The 24,461-nt window shown below is 37.3% G+C and overlaps 1 protein-coding gene across 1 annotated transcript in view; it reads left to right on the plus strand.

Annotated features, from left to right (window-relative positions):
• Positions 1 to 6,001: 6,001 nt before the first annotated feature.
• The window catches only part of LOC145988736 (cathepsin L-like peptidase), a 33,717-nt gene continuing 15,257 nt past the window's right edge, over positions 6,002 to 24,461 (plus strand). Inside the window, exons 1-4 of the mRNA XM_083123856.1 lie at positions 6,002 to 6,042; positions 19,838 to 19,953; positions 20,388 to 20,540; positions 21,277 to 21,474. Of these exons, the coding sequence (XP_082979982.1) occupies positions 19,855 to 19,953; positions 20,388 to 20,540; positions 21,277 to 21,474 (450 nt within the window). The 5' untranslated portion in view covers positions 6,002 to 6,042; positions 19,838 to 19,854. The remainder of the gene's footprint in view (positions 6,043 to 19,837; positions 19,954 to 20,387; positions 20,541 to 21,276; positions 21,475 to 24,461) is intronic.

Consider the following 24,461-nt stretch of genomic DNA (forward strand, 5'->3'; position numbering starts at 1 on the left):
AGGAACCCATCTGAGAATTACTCAAATTATTGTGATATGTTCATAAATGATTGTTCATTCTTGTAATTACACAGACATTTCTTTTGTTAAAATAAAACGTTATTAGTTTCTATTCTCGCGTATAAAAAGGTGCTGACGGGGTACCATTGCGTACCGTCAGAAAAAGAGCACTGTACATAAAGAAAAGATCCTCCACCTCTTAAAATTTATTCTAAGTCGATGCTTCTGAACATAGCGCTCATAATGTGCTCACAAACGCAGCCATCTTGCAAGCAGTTATATTCAAAATCTGACAGTCTATAGCAAAGAGAATCGAGTATCTCTTTGGTCTATAGTCTCCTCCCGTTCGTCACTTTCATACCCTTGTAATCATTTCCTTACCTTGGGCCAGATTGCAAAACAGTACGATGTTATCAGAAACCTCAAGTGACGTGGAAATGAGGAGGCAGTTGGTTTCCAGGAATGCAATATCGTCACTCTCGTGAGTCACAAATATTTGTTGTGATTCAGCAAGCTCTGAAAACGTACCTTTGTCTGACGCTAGACTTTGAGCATTAGGCATGTGGTACTATTTGATTATGTTGCTGCTTTGACATTTCAAGTTTTTTCCCTTAGTAGCTAGTACCAAATCAACTTCTTACGAAGACACTAAATAGCGCACATTCGGGATCGATTCCCTTCTATTGGATTTCATTGTGACTGTCCTTTCAGCAATTTCATTTAGCTATCATTCATCGTCATCGAAATTAGCCGACAATGGTGGGAAAGCGACATAAAATAACAAGCACAAATACAAAGTCAATGAAACTGTTGGACGATAAGGTAATCTCTCTATTTCCGTTGTAGTTTTCTGTCTCTTGGGGTAATCGTGACGATGAGAATGAATAATGATCAAATTAAATAAATGATGGGACAAACATAAGGACACATCCATGCTTTACCCAAGATTTGAAGCAATGAAACAGGGGTTCTTAAGACCACCATCATCTTTGATTTTTAGTTAAGGTTGGTTTTGATAGAGGCCCTAGTGGAGAAACATATCTGCTAAAAAAAGAAAAAAAAGAAGCAATTTGTTTTATTCTTCCGGATCATTCTTCGCCTTTTCCCCAGCAAAAGGAAAAACTTAATAAATTAATGTTATTTTCACCCAAATATTCATTCATAGGGGGGCTATATTGAATGTGACTACCCAACAGAAAATATTTTCACCCCTCTGCCTCCCCTATTATTTTTACCCCTTACGCTTTCATCTATTAATATGATTAATTTTACTTCGCTTTTCTGCCACTTTTGGCTAATCGCGAAAATGAGGATCAGTTATGATGAAATTAATGAAGAGACACAAAGAACACTCATGCCAACCCGGGATTCGAACCCGAGACCTCTGGCGTTGTAGCGCGCCGCGGTAATCACTCCACAACAGAGGCCGGCGCGCCCTAACCAAAACAGCATACACTAACCACAGTGGAAAAGTTTTACAAGAACCAGAACCTTCCTCATGTGCAATACTGCGCAATCAATGGGGGATGGGGGGAGGAATTTAATCCCTCTTTCTGGTGGTAGTTTTGTGAAAGAAGGGTATGACCTTTTATCATTCCATCTCTTCGTGTATCTAACGTATTTTTAAAGGAAAGTTGAGTAATAACCGCCCGTCCTCTTTTGAGAACATTAAAACCCTATTATATTCATCTTGTCAGCTCAGCGAGTCACTCTTTTTGTACTTTTATAGGCTAAGCACCATGAGGCTGGACTAGAGTCGGTACCAGACTTTCTGGTTTAGAATCGCTGTAGCACTTTCAACTTTGGGGCCAGATCTTCGAATAAAATGTATTTGGATTCAGGACTCAAGATAAAATTTTCATCCAAACGAGATTTTATTTTGCCCCCCCCCCCCTCTTATTTTCTATCCTGCCACCCTCGTAACTTTCCACCCTGCTCTTCCTACGTTCAACCACTCTTAATAAAAAAATATATATATTTAGTTTTAACGAGGAAAATAATACATTTATTTTTAAAATACCTTAAGTATTAACTGTTAACACATTTATGGTGGTAAGTATTTATTTAATATCTACATAATGATATGTTAACTTCAATTAAGACTCGACGTGCTCAACTGTGTGGCATGAGAGACGATAGTGTTAACTAGACCTCGGAGTTTAGGTTTTTAACCTATTTTTTCCTTTGCGGGTAAATAAGAAATAAGTCATATCAGCGTTTCATTTAAAAACGAAACAAATGACGAAGTTTATAGTGCCTAAAATAACCGATTTTGCTTGTTAGAACCTATTTTAGGTGTATGTGCCTAAATTAAACCTTTTCTTGGGTTTTTATATATTTTTTAATGTTTTACAGAACTTTTATATTTCACAGAGGTATTTACTAGGTTTGGTGGCGAAGTAATTCCATGACTGGCGTGTTTCAAACATGTTTCCTGACGATTTCCCTCCCTCCAAGTATATGATGTTTATCAAAGCTCTACACAAAACAAAATGTCTGACGCACTGTTACCTGCACACAGTGGCGGCGAAAGGGGACAGTTCCCCCTACCTTTTACCCCCGCACTATAGACTTTTAATGCTAAGCCTTGCCTACTAAGATAAAGTAAACTTCTTCCCCCCCCCCCTCTCCATTTTCAGTTTTGGCACCCAATTGTCTCTACTGCCTGCACAGTCCCAAGTGCAAACTTCTGATCTGTGCAGCCTTGCTAACTCTCGTGTCAGTATGGTCCTTTTTGGCGAAGTAATGTTTCAGCATTCAAATTTGCTTTCATTGATTGATTGATTTGGTGTTTTAATTCCACTTTATGCACAGTAAGGCTAATCGGGACTGGACTAGGGATGGCCAAACGGATCCGGATCCGGATCCAAAAGTTACGGATCTGGATCCGGATCCGAGAGTTCCGGATCCGAAAATTTCGGATCCGGGTCCGAAAGTTTCGAATCTAGATCCGGATCCGAAAATCCGGATCCGGATCCGAGAGTTTCGTATCTCAATCCCATTATAATATGTATTACCACACCTTAAAAGGTATTATGATCTTCGATTACAAAGAAATTTTTCATTAGTTAGTCCTACAAGAATTTATTTCAAGTGTTTTTCCTAAAATACTTTGCTACGCATCGGCTAACACACTCGTGCCCAAAAATAATCTTACTTGTTTAACATAAAATGTCAGAGGTGATTTTGTAAATGCCATTGAAACAAATATGTATTCATTCGAATGTATTGGAAATGAAAACACACATAAATGTGAGACATTCCATTCCAGGATGAAACCTTTAACACATATAACAAGATAGAAATGTTATACAAAAATTATACAATTGTTCTACAGTTACAGTTTTACAAATTAAAATAAAACATTATAATATATGCAGTGTTATACAATTACAAAGTGTAAGACTAACAAGGGAGGTTATCTAAGTGTCCCCCTCCGATTTCCATGAAACTTGGCAGGCGTATAGTGGAGCCCAAAGGAAGAAATACGTGTTTTTTGTTTCAACTAAAAAACAGTTTTAGAGGGCAAAACCCCCTCAAATGTCAAGATGAGGACAAATTGAAGTCAGGATCTGACCCCTGTGTCCCTCCGATTTCCATGAAACTTGGCAGGTGTATAGTGGCGCCCAATGGAATTTATACGTGTTTTTTTTGTTTCGGCTAAAAAACTGTTTTAGGGGGCAACCCCCCCCCCCCCTCAAATGTCAATATGAGGACAAATTTAAGTGGGCATTTGACCTATGTGTCCCCCTCCGATTTCCATGAAACGTGGCAGGTGTATAGAGGAGCCCAAAAGGAAGAAATACGTCTTTTTTTGTTTCAGCTAAAAACTGTTTTAGTGGGCAAAATTCCCTCAAATGTCAAGATGAGGACAAATTGAAGTGAGGATCTGACCCCTGTGTCCCCCTCCGATTTCCATGAAATTTGACAGGTGTATAGAGAGGCCCTATGCCCCCTGTTTCTTCCTATGCCATATTTACGTGGTTTCGGGGTCAGATCCCCACTTCAATTTCTCCTCATCTTGACATTTGAGGGGGGGGGGGGTCCTCTATACACCTGCCAAGTTTCATGGAAGTCGGAGGGGGAGACTTAGACCTCCCTTGTAAGTGTATTAATTAATTACAAATCCCGCACGCGCGCACACACACTATATATATATGTGTGTATGTATGTATATTATATATATATATATATATATATATATATATTAACAGGTAACAATATGTTATAAGCACATTCTTACTTTCCAAAGAAGCGCATGTGGGATGGCAAAACGGATCCGGATCCGAAAATTCCGAAAGTTTTGGATCCGGATCCGAAAGTACCGGATCTACGGATCCGGATCCGAAAAATTTTAGGATCCGGATCTGGCCATTCCTAGACTGGACCTACAGTTTAAAGTGGGATCCGAACCACTATGTGCCACCACCGGGTATCGAACCCGGAACACCTTGATTACAATCGCACTACTGACTATGTTTCTGTTGAAAAATAATTTTCAGTGATCCTCACAGACAAGAGGTGGAGTTTGAGTGCGGATAACGCAAAGGGCTTCATGGTGGTCAATAGGTAAAAAAAAAGGTAAAGGTAAAGTGTTCCCCTGTGCTTAGCACCACGCCATGAAGGCGTATAGGGGGTGTGGGGGTAACGCCCCACACTTTCTTGACCATGAAAAAATTCAAGTATAATTCCTGGTTTTCAAGGCGAACTTACCAAAAATTCAAGGATACAAGCAGATGTTTTCTCTATTCCAACCTTACGTATTACCGACTCTCACCCTCCCTTCCATACACAAAAATATTAACAATGTAAAGGGTTTGTATGATTCCAATGTACCAAAAAATTTACCTAATCAACTTCAAGATATATTATTTTGTAATAACCTTCCGTCTGTCAGATAGATTGTTCTGCAAAAGACGCTAAGTAAACGGATTGAGAAAATTTTGTTTTATTTTCAATGTAGCTTTCTTTTTCTTCATAAAAAAATAATATAAAATAAAAGCTAAACTGAGCGAAACTTTCCTCAGGGCATTTATAAACATGTATAAATTTAATGGGATTTGGATTAATAAAAGTTGCAATTTTTCACGTCTACGGAAAAAAATGGGACTAGAGAAAACATACGGTTGTACCTTTTTTCATGTCTTGCCAAAATTCATGAATAATTTCCAGAGCAAATAATTCACGCATAATTCCCGTAATTCAAGGAATTCCAAGTGAGTAGACACCCTGATTTTGTGCAGCAAATTATACATACGTAATTCATTTTTCATACCAAGAAGTAACTTTCTCTAACAGCACAAGTGCAGTATTATATAATTTGTAGATAATTTTAAAAATGATATATAAAGAAATGAAAATTTGTTTAGAAAATTAATATTTGGTTATTACGGTTCTTATGAAATTTTGTTTTTAACGGTTGTATCTATTCAGTATTTTTCAGGAATTTTGTACCAAATTAAGTCTTTTTGCAACCTATTTCAGGATTTTTCGAGCCTAATTTAAGGTTTTTAGAACCTATTTTAGGATTTTTAGAACCTATTTTAGGATTTTTAGAACCTATTTTAGAATTTTTAGAGCCTATTTTAGGAACCTAAAAGCACTTTTTTTTAGAACCTGAAAATCCGAGGTCTAGTGATAACAGAGTTGTTGCTATGATGTTGCACTGTCTAGTAAGTGATTATTGTGAAATAAAGAAAAAACTTGTGCATTCAATTGAATAGTTTATACTCCTCACATGTCAAAAATGAGTGCAAGTGATTAAAAAATATAGCGTCGGGACGAATTGCCATTACGTACATCGATCATGAAATAGTTGATGGATGATAGTTGTATGAAGGCGTTAACGTTTCATAATGCAAGAGCCTTGCACACTCCTCGTATTAAGCAAGCGAAATAATTTACAAGAGACAATCATGGAGCTATAAATTTTGTTATCGCACGATTCCACGTCGGGTGAGGTGTATATAAGTTAATGTAACCGAAAATGTATTCAGTGTCTTGTACACCTAGGCTCAGAAAGGAAGCATATCTAGACAATAGGTAAGATGCATGGGCGTTGGAAGGGGATGTCGAACAGGTCAGCCGACCCGCCCTGAAATTTGGTATTGTTCAAGTTGAAAAAACAAACAAACAGAAAGCGTGTAATTTTCATTGTTAGTAACAGAAATAAATTTCGGTTATTATTCGAACACAGTAATCAACGTGAAAACTGCATTGGATGGAAAATATAGTGTAAAACAAAGGATCCAGGGAGGCAGAGGTGTTGGGAAATTTGTTAGTAGTTACGACTTCATTGTGGAACAGCCAAACGACCAAGTATATAGAAATAATCATAAGAAGGAACGTTTATGAAGGTTCCCGTTTAGCCAAATAGTTAACGCTCTGGCCTTTGGTGAGGGCGCATAGCGATAAGAAGCCAGAGGTTCTAGGTTCAAATCCTGGATAAGGCCTTGGTCATCTCCTCGATGACCAATGGTACTATTGAGTACTGGAGCCTGGATTCATGATCTCGGCTCCAACATGGCTCCAACAGTCACGCTAGAGTCCTGGCGTGGGCATGGGTGTTTCTTTGCGAGTGTGTCTTCGTCAATTTCAACCTATCCGTATTCATCCACATCGTCGCGATTCGCCTAAAGAGGCAGAAAAGCAACAAAAATATTTCGTCAAATCATCATTCATCCTCGTTATCCCCTCCCCCTCACACATAAACACACACATAATTTAAATTGCACATCCAGTCCCGAAGAGCATGTCTGTACATAAAGTGTCCTCCAAAAATGCCATTTTAACCTCAAACTAATCTTTGATAGATGTCTTTTTTTTATTTTATTTATTTGGGGATTTCCGTCTTTGCAGTTTTCCCACAATTCCATAGATCTAAAGCGACACATTCTTGCGTACTCGATTTGTAAACATTACAACAATTGTTCACGTTTTCTTTAACAATTTAAATAACAGGAAAGCAGCGGATGTATAAACAAGAAACACCACACTGAAATTGAGAACAGGACAACCGTCCCAACGTACAAAAAAATTAAGATATATTAATCATCACAAATTTGAGTCTTGTAACTTATCTTTACAAAAGTTAATAGAGTTCGCGTTTTCTTTGTTTCAGGTAAAGTTTATAGCTACGTATTCCATAGAAATAAATACATCGTTACCATATCTGGATCTACAACTTTGGTTTCGTCCCGAATTCGTTTAGAAGATTTCATTATTTGCTCTCATATCAAAACGGTCAAACTTGATAACATTGACCCCGAGACCGCAGATAGCATAATCATGTTTTCCGCAATCCTCAGCTTGTTTGCTTCTTTCTTGAGAAACTAACTGAGATTTGAAACCGCGTGTATGAGCGTTCGTCTCTGTAGAATTTAATAGTATCCCCTCCCTCCACTCCACCGTCTCCTTGCAATTGTCGCAAATTTAGCACAAATTCTATAATTTTCCCTTAAGAGATCAACTGTGACTTTTTCTGCATATTAAAGCGATGACAATGAATACGATCGGAATTGATTAAACTAATAGGCGATTAATCACAAAGAATCACAATTTCACGCAGGATTCGACTCAATGACAGGATATTATGTTAACGCAGAAAAACGTATTATAATACGTATATCTATGATGTTATCCTAGTCCCTAAGGACAGAAGGAGGACTGACAGTAGGGTGGGTTCTTAAAACCAAGATCAAAGAGCTCTATGCTAACATTTCTGAGATTCTACTGAAATAGTGCCAAGTGTATATTTTATTAAATTCTGATCAAACAAATAATTTCCCGAAGCACTAGAAATAGAAACTAGTGAGTCACTAAAAAGTAAATGTACACTAAAATTAAATTGAAGCGTTACAGGTTAGGGTGTTCTATTTTTTTACAAAGCTGGCCTTTAACCGACATGGCCACAAGCCACGTTGAAGAAACCAAGCTATTCGAGTAATTTATCCATAAGATTGCAACTTTTCCTGTCCAGCTCGAAACTTTTGATGTCGCTTTTCGCTAATTACAGTAATTTGAAAGCAATACGCTTCATCAGATAGTGTTTGTGTGCTGTGCACATTGCTGACAGAATACAAGTTAAGCTTGTGCATGAAAATGAAGGAAAACATTGCGAAGTCGTGCTTTTGTGGAAGGTGAGTGTTTCCAAACCTAAATGATCGTGTTCTAGCTTCCATCAACATAGCGGATTCTGCTATGTGACGAGGAATCAATCTTATTAAGCAACGGCACATATAGCTATTATATTATTTTTAAACTACTTATTTCAAAAAGAAGAGTCATTATTCTGGAATCTACGGAGATATTCATTCAACCTGTATTGATTTTACGAGTCACAATTCTATTTTTTTGCTCCATTACGAAACCAATGTGCACGTGTAAAAAAGGAAAGCCCGACAATTTTCATTTTACAAAAATCCTATTTACTGTTAAAGTTAAATGAGAGGACAACCATTGACTTATTGTTAATAGCCTGGATAACTGATGTGTGTGTGTTTGTGGGTGAGGGGTACCTCCTGTCATGTGCCTCCAATGCTGTGACATAAACTCTTCTTGCTTTCGATTTCTATTACTTTTCCCATCGCATATTCAGTGACAACTTTGCGATTATGTTTGCCAAAGTGGATGGGGAAGAAGTTTATATATTTTTCAAGCCTTCTCCCGGGCTAGGATAACACTTTTCCCGAAAGAAAAAATAAGTTGTTTTTTTTGTTTGTTTGTTTTTTTGTTTTTTTCATCATCATTTTCAGGAATTACAACAGCACTATTTCCTCCTCGCTTATTCAAATTGCGTTTTTTCTTTTCGTTATTTAGTGTTGCTTTTCTTCCATTTTTGGTTACTCGCAACGATGAAGAGACACTCAAAAGAACACCCGTGCTCAGGCCAAATTCGAACCCCGGGCTCTCGCATTCTAACGCATTGTGATAAATTTCAGAGTGACACCTTTTTTAAAATTTTGAATTATTTTCCTTACCAGCGCAATAATGGTCGGGAAAGCACTAGGTAACGTATCTACACTATTCCCACGAAAACATAGAAGCGTTCGCGCATTTTTTTCTACCTTTTTTTCAATTTCTTACACGACTCTGAAGTGACCGCTCCCCCTTTGACGGCACTCAGTGCCGCGCGCGGGAACGTTTCCTACCTTAAATCATAGCACGCCAGCCATGAATTTGGTTTATATAAAAGAAGAATACAACAACTCTACGTTGTTAGAAATGCAAATTATTTGTATGCAGAAACCATTGCAGTACCCGTAAGAAATGTTCCATTTGTTTGAGTCAGTATATCTTTTCCTACGTATATCTCATAAGAGTGGGAGAAACATATTAAGATTTGAACATTTCAAAAATATTTGGTAAGTTTCATCGAGTTTTGTTTCAACATTTGGTTGTTTTTTCTGCGAGTCAGTAAGATTTTGACTGAAAATTTTGGAATAAATAGTTTCTTTCTAAGTCCATATAAGTTTTACGATTTCAATTCGTTTTGAAAAATACGTTGGAAATTGTTGAAAAATACGTTGAAAATTTTGTGAATGGTGAGTTCAATTTTTAGTTCCTTCATTATACGACAAAGTTTTTAATTATTTTTAGAATAATATTTTTGTGCATTTCCTTCAAGAGTCTGAGCTTCTACTTCTGAGACACTTATCTCATTTTTTTAAGTTTAGTCTCTTTAATAGCTAATAAACATGTCCGCTATTCGGGCGATTTCGTGCAGTTTGCAACTTCGTAACAAGTTTGAACATGCAGGCGCACTCCCCGTCAAGCGGAATGCTGACGTATGTATTGTTGTACAGTGTCTCTCAAAAGTTTTAGGACAACGACATTTTAAACTAGGCTACCCAATTTACACAAGGCGTTGGTGGGTTGCGTGTAGAGTTAGGCTCAATTTCAGGGTTGCCACATGCACAATAAATATTTATAAAATACGCGAAAGTGATAAAAACAAGTATTAGTGTATTAAAAGTATTAAAAATATCAATATTATATCGCAAGTGACAAAATTCTTTCTGAAAGAAAAATAATAGGTTTTCTAGCATTTCATCGCTGATGAGTCTACAAAAAGGAGAAGAGGTGAGAGAAAACGAGAGGTGACAAAGGACAGGAGAAAGAGAAAGCGAGAGGAGAAGAGAAAAAGTAGAGGAGAAAAGGAAGAGAGGATAGACGAGGAGAGGAGATGTTGTGAGGAGAATGGAAAAATATTCTAGGAGAGATGAGGAAAATGGAGCAAATTAGAGAAAAGAGAAGGAAAACGAGATGAGAGAACAGTGGAGAGTAGAGTAAAGGAGAGAAAAAGAGAAGAACGAAAAGAAGAGGAGAAAAGTGCGTGGAGTCGGAAATCTAAGACAGGAAAGGAGATACGAGGAGTGGAGATGAGTGGGATGGAGATAAGATGCGAGAAAAGTAGGGAAGGCGATATGAGATAAAAGCAGAGCAGAAGGAGGGGAGAGAAGAAGTTGAAGGAGAAGAGAAGAACAGAAGGGACTGAAGAGAAGAGGTAGTTGCAGAAAATATCGTCTCAGCGTCAAGAATTGATGCATTGGTCAAATTATCGACATGAAACATTCAATAACATTTTGAAATGTATTGGAGAATGTATTAAATCGGTGCGAAATGCCTTTTGGCTTAGTTCAAAGCAAGGTAAAATCTTCCATGTAAGATCTTTGATTTTACCTGCGATTATACCACTAAAAACATGAATGTAATTTTAATATTTATAAGAATTATCCAATTTTTGTCCACTTCTCGGTTCGTTGAAATGGAGATTTTGGAATTTAATATTTCCCGTCACCCCATCGCTAATTCCAAACTGAATCATTCCGTTTCACACGGGGTGAACAATGAACACAATAGGATAGGTCTAACACTTACGAAAATTTTCTGCCACCGGAAGGGTTTGAACCTACGACCATCAGATTGACAGTCCTGAACGTTAAACACTACACTACAAGCTTTCGCTCCTGAAAGTAAGTAGAAGGAGCTGACCAATGTGAAATGTAGATGCAACTCTCCTCCTACATGTAATGTGCAAATAATACTTGTTTGTAACAAAGAAAACGAAGGTACTACGACTCGGAGAAAACATTTAATGGAGAATTGCACATGATGGAAACTTTTCATTTGATATTTGCGGAGGTATCCTTGCATTGAACTCGAGTGGGAAAAGGGGTAAAATTAGTATGTCCTGTATTGCCACAAATATAAATACAGTAGTTATTTCATTAAGATTTGTCAATGTCTTTGAAGCAGTACACAATTTTTCGTTAGAGTATCATAATTCACGATACATGAAAATATCTCTTTGAATGTGTGTCAATTCATTTATTTGTTTATTTTTTTATAAATTCCATATGCAGAACAATATAGCCACTGTACACTTCTATTACAATTAATGTTACCATGCTCTTGTTTGTATACCGCGTTTGTTACAACCTGTCCCGGTTCCCGCGCTAGTTGCTCCCTGGCTTTTCTCGGTGCTGGGGAAAGTCTAAGCCAGGCAGCCAATTAAAATACGCAACGTCGCAACAGCGTCTACGTAAGCGCCTCTCTTCTGGCTTCCATTCGCTCCTCGCTGCCCAGCAGACGATTTTTTCCTCGTTTCTCATTGGCACCAAAACTGTTGAGCGCTCCCTAGCGCGGGAAAGGGGACAGGTTGTAACAAACGCGGTATAATAAAAGGAGAATTAAAAAAAGAACACCTCCTAAGGAGGATCGAACCTGGGACCACAATCAATGCTTTCAAGAACTCTAACCAATACACTACGCCATTTGCTTCCCTTGGAGCAACAGTTCTTAATTATTCTGTCGCGTCAATATTGTAAACGTTATCTTGCAAAAAGAAGTTCAATACTCTGATATAGCTCTGTACTTCTAGAATTACTCTATACACATGCATTTGAAAATTAACTCTGAATTTATTTCTTCGTTGTTACTTGTAGTATATCTAAGCTTGTGAATATATTTTATTTGTAATTTTGAAAACGGTTACATGAACATCTAGGAAATAGTTCCTTATAATAACCTCAGGTTGACCAAGTTGCGAATACAAACAAATGGAATACAGATTGTCTTCGAGCTTACATTGTTAAAAAGGAGCGGGTAGGCGTATTACTATCCCGATACTTATTCAATAAGGTTTCTTTGTTGTCAGAAAATATCACTTAAACTATTGCATGTTGAGCTAGTGCCCACCTAGCCGCCTCTGATGAAATCTATCATTCTTCAGATTCTCTTTAAAATTTGACTCTGGTCACTCGTAACTTGCTGGGTGCATCGACGGACAATGTTTTGCGATAAGAAGCAGCCTTGAATAGCGTGAGTGAGTCACTTTGAAGGCGAGCAAGCTACGCTACCAAGGTTGTCTGCCTTTGAAAACCAAGTCATTTTTTTCACCGTTTCCGAACGCGATTGCTATTGTAGAAGTATATATTCTCACAAAAGAGCAAGAAAGAAAATTAGACCAATGCTCTCCCGTCGTTTAAAACCAAATATTATCTATTAAACGAAAAGTTCACGATTGTCAATAAACCTATCTGAGCATAAGGTGGATGTAAATAATAAATTTAATACAAAGATTCTCCAAAATTTCTCTCCAACTGTCTACGTCACTAACGTCAGGCCAGTATCCAGGGGGGCATGGGGGCCATGCCCCCCTCGAACCCTGAAATATTTAAATGTGAACCTATCAATAACTACGAAAATAACATCGTAGATTTTAGAAATGTGTGAACATTTCAATTTTGTTCTTACATAAATGAATCTGTTTCTTGCGCAAAAGTCTTCAGGCTGCATATTGGATGGTTTTAGTTTTATAATGCAAGGCTAGCAGACGTCCGATTCACCGATTTAGTCAGGACAGTGCTCTACTTTTAATCCCTGTCCAAACTTTTTCGAACTGCAATCGTGATGCGAGAATGTCTCTTTGTTATTGTTGTTTTCTTAACTCACAATTAGACATGTTCTTTATTGTAATAATAATTCCTAGTACGCAACATTTAATTTATAAATATATTATTTTCTAAACATAGAATTATCATGACTTTTGAATCGCGCTCGCACTATCACTATTTGAACTATTTTCTAATATCTGTCTCTCTCTCTCTCTATATATATATATATATATAGACACACACACACACACACACACACACACACACACACACACACACATTTGGGACTGGCCACTCCCTCAAAGAAATATCCTGCGTACTGGTCTACGTCAATGACAGAAATGCAAAGAGCGGAACTACTGTTGCTCTACTTTCAAAATTGTTGTCCTTCGAGGAAGAAAAATAAGAAGGATTTACTCCAGCACCTTAACACAGTGTCCCACGAGTCTCTCTTGACTAATACTGTCAAGTGTGAAGAATAAAATTTTCCGCCTGTTTACGTCTAACGTTGCACAGATTTGGTAGTTCGCAAACGGTGTAATTATTTCGTGTTACCTTACGCAACAGCAAGTACATTTCATAAGACTGTTCTGAACACCAGACTTGCGTCAGTAAACAAGCATTTCGTCTGTTGCAGTATCACAAGAAAAGAACATCGTCCTGCAATGTTCAAGCCTCTAGATATTTTTTCATTAATAATGTCTAATCACAATAATAAGTTAGAAGAAAGAACTCGCATTTTCACAACTACCAACATTCTCGTATTTCTTCATCACTTCGAAAATTATTTCTCGAAGATATCTGCTATACTACAAGAAAGCAATCCAAAATTAAAGTAAAAGTTCAACTACATGACCCAACGTCATTTACAATATTGGAGAGACAGAATACTTAAAAATTGTTGTTTCAATCGAAACTAAGGGCGTGGTGTATTGGTTAGAGTTCTTAAAAGCATTGATCGCGGTCCCAGGTTCGATCCTCCTTAGGAGGTGTTCTTTTTTTAATTCTCCTTTTATTACAAACAAGAGCATGGTAACATTAATTGTAATAGCAGTGTATAGTAGCTACATTGTTCTGCATATGGAATTTATAAAAAAATAAACAAATAAAAAAATAAACACACGTTCAAAGGGATATTTTCATGTATAAGATCGTGAATTATAATACTTTAACGATAATTGTGTACTGCTTCAAAGACATTGACAAATCTTAATGAAATAACTACTGTATTTATATTTGTGGCATTTCAGGACATACTAATTTTACCCCTTTTCCCACTCGAGTTCAATGCAAGGATACCTCCGCAAATATCAAATGAAAAGTTTTCATCATGTGCAATTCTCCATTAAATGTTTTCTCCGAGTCGTAGTACCTTCGTTTTCTTTGTTACAAACAAGTATTATTTGCACATTACATGTAGGAGGAGAGTTGCATCTACATTTCACATTGGTCAGCTCCTTCTATATACTTCTACAATAGCAATCGCGTTCGGAAACGGTGAAAAAAATGACTTGGTTTTCAAAGGCAGACAACCTTGGTAGCGTAGCTTGCTCGCCTTCAAAGTGACTCACTCACGCTATTCAAGGCTGCTTCTTATCGCAAAACATTGTCCGTCGATGCACCCAGCAAGTTACGAGTGACCAGAGTCAAATTTTAAAGAGAATCTGAAGAATGATAGATTTCATCAGAGGCGGCTAGGTGGGCACTAGCTCAACATGCAATAGTTTAAGTGATATTTTCTGACAACAAAGAAACCTTATTGAATAAGTATCGGGATAGTAATACGCCTACCCGCTCCTTTTTAACAATGTAAGCTCGAAGACAATCTGTATTCCATTTGTTTGTATTCGCAACTTGGTCAACCTGAGGTTATTATAAGGAACTATTTCCTAGATGTTCATGTAACCGTTTTCAAAATTACAAATAAAATATATTCACAAGCTTAGATATACTACAAGTAACAACGAAGAAATAAATTCAGAGTTAATTTTCAAATGCATGTGTATAGAGTAATTCTAGAAGTACAGAGCTATATCAGAGTATTGAACTTCTTTTTGCAGGATAACGTTTACAATATTGACGCGACAGAATAATTAAGAACTGTTGCTCCAAGGGAAGCAAATGGCGTAGTGTATTGGTTAGAGTTCTTGAAAGCATTGATTGTGGTCCCAGGTTCGATCCTCCTTAGGAGGTGTTCTTTTTTTAATTCTCCTTTTATTATACCGCGTTTGTTACAACCTGTCCCCTTTCCCGCGCTAGGGAGCGCTCAACAGTTTTGGTGCCAATGAGAAACGAGGAAAAAATCGTCTGCTGGGCAGCGAGGAGCGAATGGAAGCCAGAAGAGAGACGCTTACGTAGACGCTGTTGCGACGTTGCGTATTTTAATTGGCTGCCTGGCTTAGACTTTCCCCAGCACCGAGAAAAGCCAGGGAGCAACTAGCGCGGGAACCGGGACAGGTTGTAACAAACGCGGTATACAAACAAGAGCATGGTAACATTAATTGTAATAGAAGTGTACAGTGGCTATATTGTTCTGCATATGGAATTTATAAAAAAATAAACAAATAAATGAATTGACACACATTCAAAGAGATATTTTCATGTATCGTGAATTATGATACTCTAACGAAAAATTGTGTACTGCTTCAAAGACATTGACAAATCTTAATGAAATAACTACTGTATTTATATTTGTGGCAATACAGGACATACTAATTTTACCCCTTTTCCCACTCGAGTTCAATGCAAGGATACCTCCGCAAATATCAAATGAAAAGTTTCCATCATGTGCAATTCTCCATTAAATGTTTTCTCCGAGTCGTAGTACCTTCGTTTTCTTTGTTACAAACAAGTATTATTTGCACATTACATGTAGGAGGAGAGTTGCATCTACATTTCACATTGGTCAGCTCCTTCTACTTACTTTCAGGAGCGAAAGCTTGTAGTGTAGTGTTTAACGTTCAGGACTGTCAATCTGATGGTCGTAGGTTCAAACCCTTCCGGTGGCAGAAAATTTTCGTAAGTGTTAGACCTATCCTATTGTGTTCATTGTTCACCCCGTGTGAAACGGAATGATTCAGTTTGGAATTAGCGATGGGGTGACGGGAAATATTAAATTCCAAAATCTCCATTTCAACGAACCGAGAAGTGGACAAAAATTGGATAATTCTTATAAATATTAAAATTACATTCATGTTTTTAGTGGTATAATCGCAGGTAAAATCAAAGATCTTACATGGAAGATTTTACCTTGCTCTGAACTAAGCCAAAAGGCATTTCGCACCGATTTAATACATTCTCCAATACATTTCAAAATGTTATTGAATGTTTCATGTCGATAATTTGACCAATGCATCAATTCTTGACGCTGAGACGATATTTTCTGCAACTACCTCTTCTCTTCAGTCCCTTCTGTTCTTCTCTTCTCCTTCAACTTCTTCTCTCCCCTCCTTCTGCTCTGCTTTTATCTCATATCGCCTTCCCTACTTTTCTCGCATCTTATCTCCATCCCACTCATCTCCACTCCTCGTATCTCCTTTCCTGTCTTAGATTTCCAACTCCACGCACTTTTCTCCTCTTCTTTTCGTTCTTCTCTTTTTCTCTCCTTTACTCTACTCTCCACTGTTCTCTCATCTCGTTTTCCTTCTCTTTTCTCTAATTTGCTCCATTTTCCTCATCTCTCCTAGAATATTTTTCCATTCTCCTCACAACATCTCCTCTCCTCGTCTATCCTCTCTTCCTTTTCTCCTCTACTTTTTCTCTTCTCCTCTCGCTTTCTCTTTCTCCTGTCCTTTGTCACCTCTCGTTTTCTCTCACCTCTTCTCCTTTCTGTAGACTCATCAGCGATGAAATGCTAGAAAACCTATTATTTTTCTTTCAGAAAGAATTTTGTCACTTGCGATATAATATTGATATTTTTAATACTTTTAATACACTAATACTTGTTTTTATCACTTTCGCGTATTTTATAAATATTTATTGTGCATGTGGCAACCCTGAAATTGAGCCTAACTCTACACGCAACCCACCAACGCCTTGTGTAAATTGGGTAGCCTAGTTTAAAATGTCGTTGTCCTAAAACTTTTGAGAGACACTGTACAAGTTGTACAACGATATAACACAGGTCAATTATACAGTAGCATATTCTGAAAATTTGACTTGGTTTACCTCTACAATTCTTATTTATTGCATGTATTTTACTATACCTAATAGAAATAAAACAACAATGCAGACATGCAAGTAAAACAAAAAGAGTCATTCCATGCCAAATCAACACAGATATGTGCAATTTTTAACCTGAACATCTCCGATTTTCATGAAATTTGGGGAGTTGAAACTATGCATAGAACTTAGTAACTATGAAAATTTTTAGTCTCGTGCGTCTTGTAATTGTTAAATTATTCAAGGTCAAAGTTTGCAGAAATTGCCTTTTTTGAGCCCGCTTAGCTATACTAAATGTGCTGTAACTCCGCCCCTATTTCGCCTAGAAAGCTCAAATAAAGCATATTGTACAGAGAATTGAACAAGCTTTCCAGTGATATATAACGTGCCTACCTTTGGATAAAAATATAATTTTGTCACGTGACCTTGACTTTGACCTTGAATATCTCAAAACATGTCATCACCAAAAATCGTGAAAAAAATATATTTGGTCCCCCATTCCATACTCTAAAACATATCAAAAAATCATTCTGGGACTGCAATGGGATCAGAAGATACAAAATAATATGTGTAACTATGTGACTGATAAAAGCCCGATTACATGAACTATGAAGAGTCAAATGTTCCTTAACACCCCCTACAAAATGTGAAGGAGTTATCCTGGGTATAATTGGTCATGAAAGATATAGGTTAGGCATAGGGAGATCCCTAGCCGTGTGTGTCAAGCGCAGATCCGGCATATTGTTGACCGCCATATTGAATTCAACGCAAAAATTTCAAAGGAAAGGGGGTGATGTGATATATCAAATGAGGCTAGAATTTCACGAGAAATGAAGTGACGAAGGTTTATCCAACATATATTTAACCAGTAAAAAGTTATTACTGCATGCTTGTAACCATTTTCTCCATTTTGAGGTGTTAAAAACAAAGTATTAAGAATGCTCCTAACGTGTTAGGAACTCGTCGAGACCACGCTGACATCTTGGGAGAGAAAGAAGTATACGCACCATTGCATATGATTTTAATCAGCTACATTCACCAAATAGTTGAATAGTGAAAAATATTGGGAAAAGTATCTCAAACAATTACGTGACACTTCCTTGGAATGAAAAATTCTTCAGTGACGAGGCTAATTTTTATGTTCACGGTGAAGTTATTAAAAATAATATGCAATACCTGTGATTTGCTCAGTCGAATGGTTGTTGCTGGTAAGCTAATTATGTGGTATGGCGAACGGAAATGGTTGGTCCATATTCAACAACGGAACCTTAAATGGTGAGGGCTTCTTGGATTTGTTAAGTGAACAGGTTTTTTCACCCTTGCTTACGGGATATGGCACTTTTCGAGAGTTTTGAAACAGGACAGAATGTGACCACACTATGTAGACATTTTCGCAATTTCTTCATGGTAATTTTCTATGTAGATTGATGGGCACACGGGGATCTATTAAAAGGCCTGCACATTCCCCAGATCTAACATCTTAGGAGGACTTTTACCTTCAGAAACATTTGAAGAGAATGGTGCATGCACTAAAAGTCCCTGATATTGACCATGTTAGAGAAGGCATAGTTGCTGCTTGCAATGTTGTTGCACATGCTACATTGCCAAATGTTCCACGTGAGTGTGAGAGACGTCAACGAGTGTGCTCACAGGAACATTGACAACATTGTAATGTGCATATATCGTAAGTGAAAGATATGTGTATAACTTTTTGCTGGCGTAAGATACGTCAGAAAATCCTTCGTCACTTCATTTCTCGTGAAATTCTAGCCTCATTTGATATATCACATCACCCCCTTTCCTTTGAAATTTTTGTGTTGAATTCAATATGGCGGTCAACAATATGCCGGATCTGCGCTTGACACACACGGCTAGGGATCTCCCTGTGCCTAACCTATTTCTTTCATGACCAATTATACCCAGGATAACTCCTTCATATTTTGTAGGGGGTGTTAAGGGACATTTGACTCTTCAAAGTTCATGTAATCGGGCTTTTATCAGTCACATAGTTACACATATTATTTTGTATCTTCTGATCCCATTGCAGTCCCAGAATGATTTTTTGATATGTTTTAGAGTATGGAATGGGGGACCAAATATATTTTTTTCACGATTTTTGGTGATGACATGTTTTGAGATATTCAAGGTCAAAAGTCAAGGTCACGTGACAAAATTATATTTTTATCCAAAGGTAGGCAAGTTATATATCACTGGAAAGCTTGTTCAATTCCCTGTACAATAAGCTTTATTTGAGCTTCCTAGGCAAAATAGGGGCGGAGTTACAGCAGCTTTAGTATAGCTAAGCGGGCTCAAAGAGGCCACTTTATGCTAACTTTGACCTTGAATAATTTAACAATTACAAGACGCACGAAACTAAAAATTTTCATAGTTACTAAGTTCCATGCATAGTTTCAATTCCCCAAATTTCATGAAAATCGGAGATGGTCAGGTCAAAGGCTGTGTTGATTTCGCATGGAATGACTCAAAACTGGTATACCAGATAACATGGAAGAATTTGGTAAATTGGTAACCTTATTGTTACAGTGCATAGTTGAAGCATTTTGCCTTGCATCATAGGCACGTAGCATGACTGTAGTCAGTGATCCACGCATATATATAACTTGTAATGGCAAAGTTTTTGTATTCCTTAATGTTTCAAAATGTATGATAACTATTGAGAAGAACTTCTGAAGTGTGTCAGAGCGAGCCCCTATAAAGTACACTTAATGAATTTATATTAAATTTATATAAGAATGATGATTGTGTATTTTTCTCAACAGGACATTGAAGAATTAAAATGAAGTTGTTCATTGCTGCTATTCTTGGCTGTCTTGTAGCCTTAAGTTGTGGGATTAGATTTTCCAATTTAGTAGTAGAAGAATGGGAGACATTCAAGGTTAGTTGCTGATCAAATATAAAAACGACTTGATTTTGCGTTTTCTACCAAATAATTTAAGTTCTTGTTGGATGCATTCAAGACATTCTATTGTGTTATCTTTCATCATTTTAATGGTAACTTTATTGGTTTACAAATGTAATTAATAATTTTGCATGTGTGTCTGTGTTAATAACTTGATACCTGAATATTTGCCTACCCTTGTAAGATTGAACCATTTCCAAGTAATGTGGATTTTACAGGTTTTTGGGTGTTTTACACTTGATTAAAATATTTCACTATTGTTTTGTTTAAAATTGGTTACTGACAGTCATTTTGTGCTTTAAATAGTGCATGCAGTTTTGTGAATTTGAAATGTTTAATCATTATTCAATGCAGTTGGAACATTTGAAACAAGCAACACATAGTGTATGATTTTGATTTCTGTTTTCTAGGTTGAATATGGGAAAAAATATGATACAGATGTGGAAGAAAAGTTCAGAATGAAAATCTTCATGGAGAACAGACAGATGATAGCTAAGCACAATGAAAGATACGAACAAGGACTTGAGAGTTTTAAATTAAAGCTCAATAATTTTGGTGATATGGTAAGTCCTTTAGTTATTTTTTTCACTTGCATCATAGTTATATACAGGGCTCATAATGGGAATTTTCATGAACGGACTGCTTACTTTTGTTAACATGTTGTTGTATGTTTTTGTTGTTTATTTTGTCTCCGATTACAAGTATGAATGGGAAGGTTCCAGGTATTCATGAACCAGAATGCTGCTCCAGTCCATTTCGACCCTTGGTTATATATATATTTAAGAAAATAAAATTTATTTATCTATCTTTACTTTTTGAGTAGCTTTCTGTAACTACCTAAGAAAAGAATCAATATTTTACTTTATTCATTTAAATGTGCTATGCAGGCAGCTAGATCACATACTGACATTACGTGCTAAAATCCCATACACATTATACCATATCAGTTGGCTTTTAAGGTCATCCCTGATGACATAGACATAGTGGTAACACTGTTGCCGTACAATCAAGGGGTTCTGAGTTTGATTTAAACATTCAGTATTTAAATTTAATTCATTACAATTGATTGTGTTCCAAATAAATTCCAGCAGTTACTTTTCAAGTACCAGAGACTATAACTGAGTTACTCTTTAAAATGAGTAACTGTAACTGTTATTTTTAAAAAGCAATTTTCAGACACTGGTAGTTATTGAATCAGACCATAGACTATATATTCTTGCAATCATTTAACATTGTAGCTTTGCAGTTTAGTAAAGTTAACATGATTTTATTTCGTCTCTCATGTTTCTCTAATTTCAGTTACTGCACGAAATTGATAGCAGAGTAAATGGGTTTAGACAGACAAAGAATGAGAATATGACACATGTGAAGGGAGCCACATTCATGAGCCCTGCTCATGTAGGTGATTTGCCTCCATCCATAGACTGGAGACAGGAGGGAGCAGTGACACCTGTCAAATACCAAGGCGAATGTGGATCATGCTGGGCTTTCAGTGCAGTGAGTGTTTTTTACCCCATTACTCTCTTGTTGTATTGAGATGGGTGCCAATAGTTGCTTCTCAGCTATGGGTCAAATTCTGATTACTGGATGTTGATCTATCCTTTATATGTGCACTGGTACTACTTGGTACTGGACCAGGAATGCCTTGAATTACATGATTTATTCACACTGGAAATCTTACGTGACTTCTACATGAATTTTATATCTGAATTAGTAATAAAAAAAACTACAGTCCCTAGTAATTCAATGGAATAGATGAAAATGCCATGGTATCTAGAATTTCGTAAAGATTCTGATTTTTGTATATATGAGGGCTATTTTGCTGTCATTTTTATCTAGGAAGCGAAGGGTATTGTCTAAAACGTTTATGAGTTATTTAGGGAGAAAGATAAAAGGAACACCACTGATCCTTGTTTTGCTGAGCAGATATACCACATCAAGTAAGTACATCAAATAATGTGATGGTGCAAAGTGTAATTTTTTTTTACAAAATTTGATCCTGCTTGATGTCACACTCCCTCATGTTGTTTGTTGTTCGTTTGCAGCCTGCCTAGTTGGAAGATTATTGAAGGTTTTCCAATTGTCTTGAACTATGATTTTGGGTTACCTTATGATTTGGTTCACACAGGAGATGTAATGCATAGAAATTTCAGAAAAAAATGCAGTCTGAGCCAGGATTTGAACTTTTTTACATGCATTACTCACTCTGCTTCATTATTGTAATTTTCATATCTCTATACCTAGTCTTACCATAAATACTGTCCCAAAGTTGTAAGTAAATAGACACAAAATGGTGAGAGATATTGTAATATCAGAATAACATGAGGTGCATGGATGCATTATGAACCAAAATCACAAATAATTATTCGAAATGGCCACCTTTAGCACTGACAAACTTCTGAAGTCTTCATGGCCGCGCATCAATGGAATTACGCAACACATCGACTGGAAAATGAGCAACTGCCTTCAGAAGAGATCGACCTCTTTAAACTGTCAATATTGGGATGTCTCTTCTTCCAAGCCATCTCCTGAAGCTTGGACCACAATTTGTAGTCCAAAGGGTATAGGTCCGGACTTGCAGAAGGCCAATCTGAAGTGGAAATGAAGTCTGGAACATTTGCTATGAGGGAACGCTCCATTTCTGTGCAAAAGGGGTAAAAACATCAGCCAAAGTGTACCAGCAGACAGTGCTTGAGAAACGATGCAAGAATCTTACCGACACCATCTTCCATGGAGAGAACTGGAGCTTCCAGCAGGACTCAGCCCCAGCACACAAAGCACGCACCACCCAGCAGTGGTTGGAGGCAAATGTTCCTGACTTCATATCCACGTCAGATTGGCCCTCTGCCAGTCCAGACTTAAACCCTTTGGACTACAAATTGTGGTCCAAGCTTCAGGAGATGGCTTGCAAGAAGAGACATCCCAATATTGACAGTTTAAAGAGGTCTCTTCAGAAGGCAGCTGCAGAGTTTCCACTTGATGTGTTGCGTAATTCCATTGATGCGCGGCCATGAAGACTTCAGAAGTTTGTCAGTGCTAAAGGTGGCCATTTCGAATAATTATTTGTGATTTTGGTTCATAATGCATCCATGCACCTCATGTTATTCTGATATTACAATATCTCTCACCATTTTGTGTCTATTTACTTACAACTTTGGGACAGTATTTATGGTAAGACTAGGTATATAGTGTAAAATATTAATTGGTATTTTGTGTTGGTTGTATAGCAACCATTCTCTCACATGAATTTGCTATTTGCGAAAACGAAGAGATGCAGAATGATTATTGTTTCTGATGTGTTACCATAAAATGTGCTTTACAGTAGGGATGGCCAGATTCGGATCCGTATCCTAAAATTTTTCGGGTCCGGATCCGCGGATCTGGAATTTTTGGATCCGGATCCAGAACTTTCGGATCCGGATCCGTTTTGCCATCCCACATGAGCGCTCCTTTGGAAAGTAAGAATGTATTTATAACATACATATTGTAATTAATACACTTACAAGGGAGGTCTAAGTCTCCCCCTCCAGAGATCAGGGGTCAGATCCCCACGTCAATTTGTCCTCATCTTGACATTTGAGGCAGGTTTTGACCCCTAAAACAGTTTTTTAGCCGAAACAAACAAACACGTATTTCTTCCTTTGGGTCCCTCTATACACCTGCGAAGTTTCATGAAAATCAGAGGGGGGACAGGGGTCAAATGCCCACTTAAATTTGTCCTCATTTTGACATTTGAGGGGGTTTGCCCCCTAAAAAAGTTTTTTAGCCGAAAAAAAAACACGTATTTCTTCCTTTGGGCCCGTTTATACACCTGCCAAGTTTCATGGAAATCGAAGGGGGACACAGGGGTCAGATCCTCACTTGAATTTGTCCTCATCTTGACATTTGAGGGGGTTTTGCCCCCTAAAACCGTTTTTTTTAGCTGAAACATAAAAAAACCGTATTTCTACCTTTGGGCCCCTCTATACAGGTGTCAAGTTTCATGGAAATCGGAGGGGGACACTTAGATAACCTCCCTTGTTTGTCTTACACATTGTAATTATATAACACTGCATATATTATAATGTTGTTTTTTTTAATTTGTAAAACTGTAACCGTAGAACAATTGCTTAATTTTTGTATAACATTTCTATCTTATTAAATGTGTTAAAGGTTTCATCCTGGAATGGAATATCTCACATTTATGTGTGTTTCCATTTCGAACACATTCGAATGAATACATATACAATGGCATTTACAAAATCATCTCTGACATTTTATGTGAAACAAGTAAGATTATTTTTGTGCACGAGTGTGTTAGCCGATGCTTGATTGATTGATTGATTTGGTGATTTAAGTCCACTTTATGCACAGTAAGGCTAACCGGGACTGGACCTACAGTTTAAAGTGGGATCCGAACCACATGTACCTCCACCGGGTATCGAACCCGGGACCCCTCGATTACAAGGCGACGACGCTACCACTGCGCCATCGGGGAGGCCTGT

The sequence above is a fragment of the Lepisma saccharinum genome, chromosome 6 (assembly GCF_977018435.1).
Source record: "Lepisma saccharinum chromosome 6, izLepSacc3.1, whole genome shotgun sequence".
Taxonomy (NCBI): Eukaryota; Metazoa; Arthropoda; class Insecta; order Zygentoma; family Lepismatidae; genus Lepisma; species Lepisma saccharinum.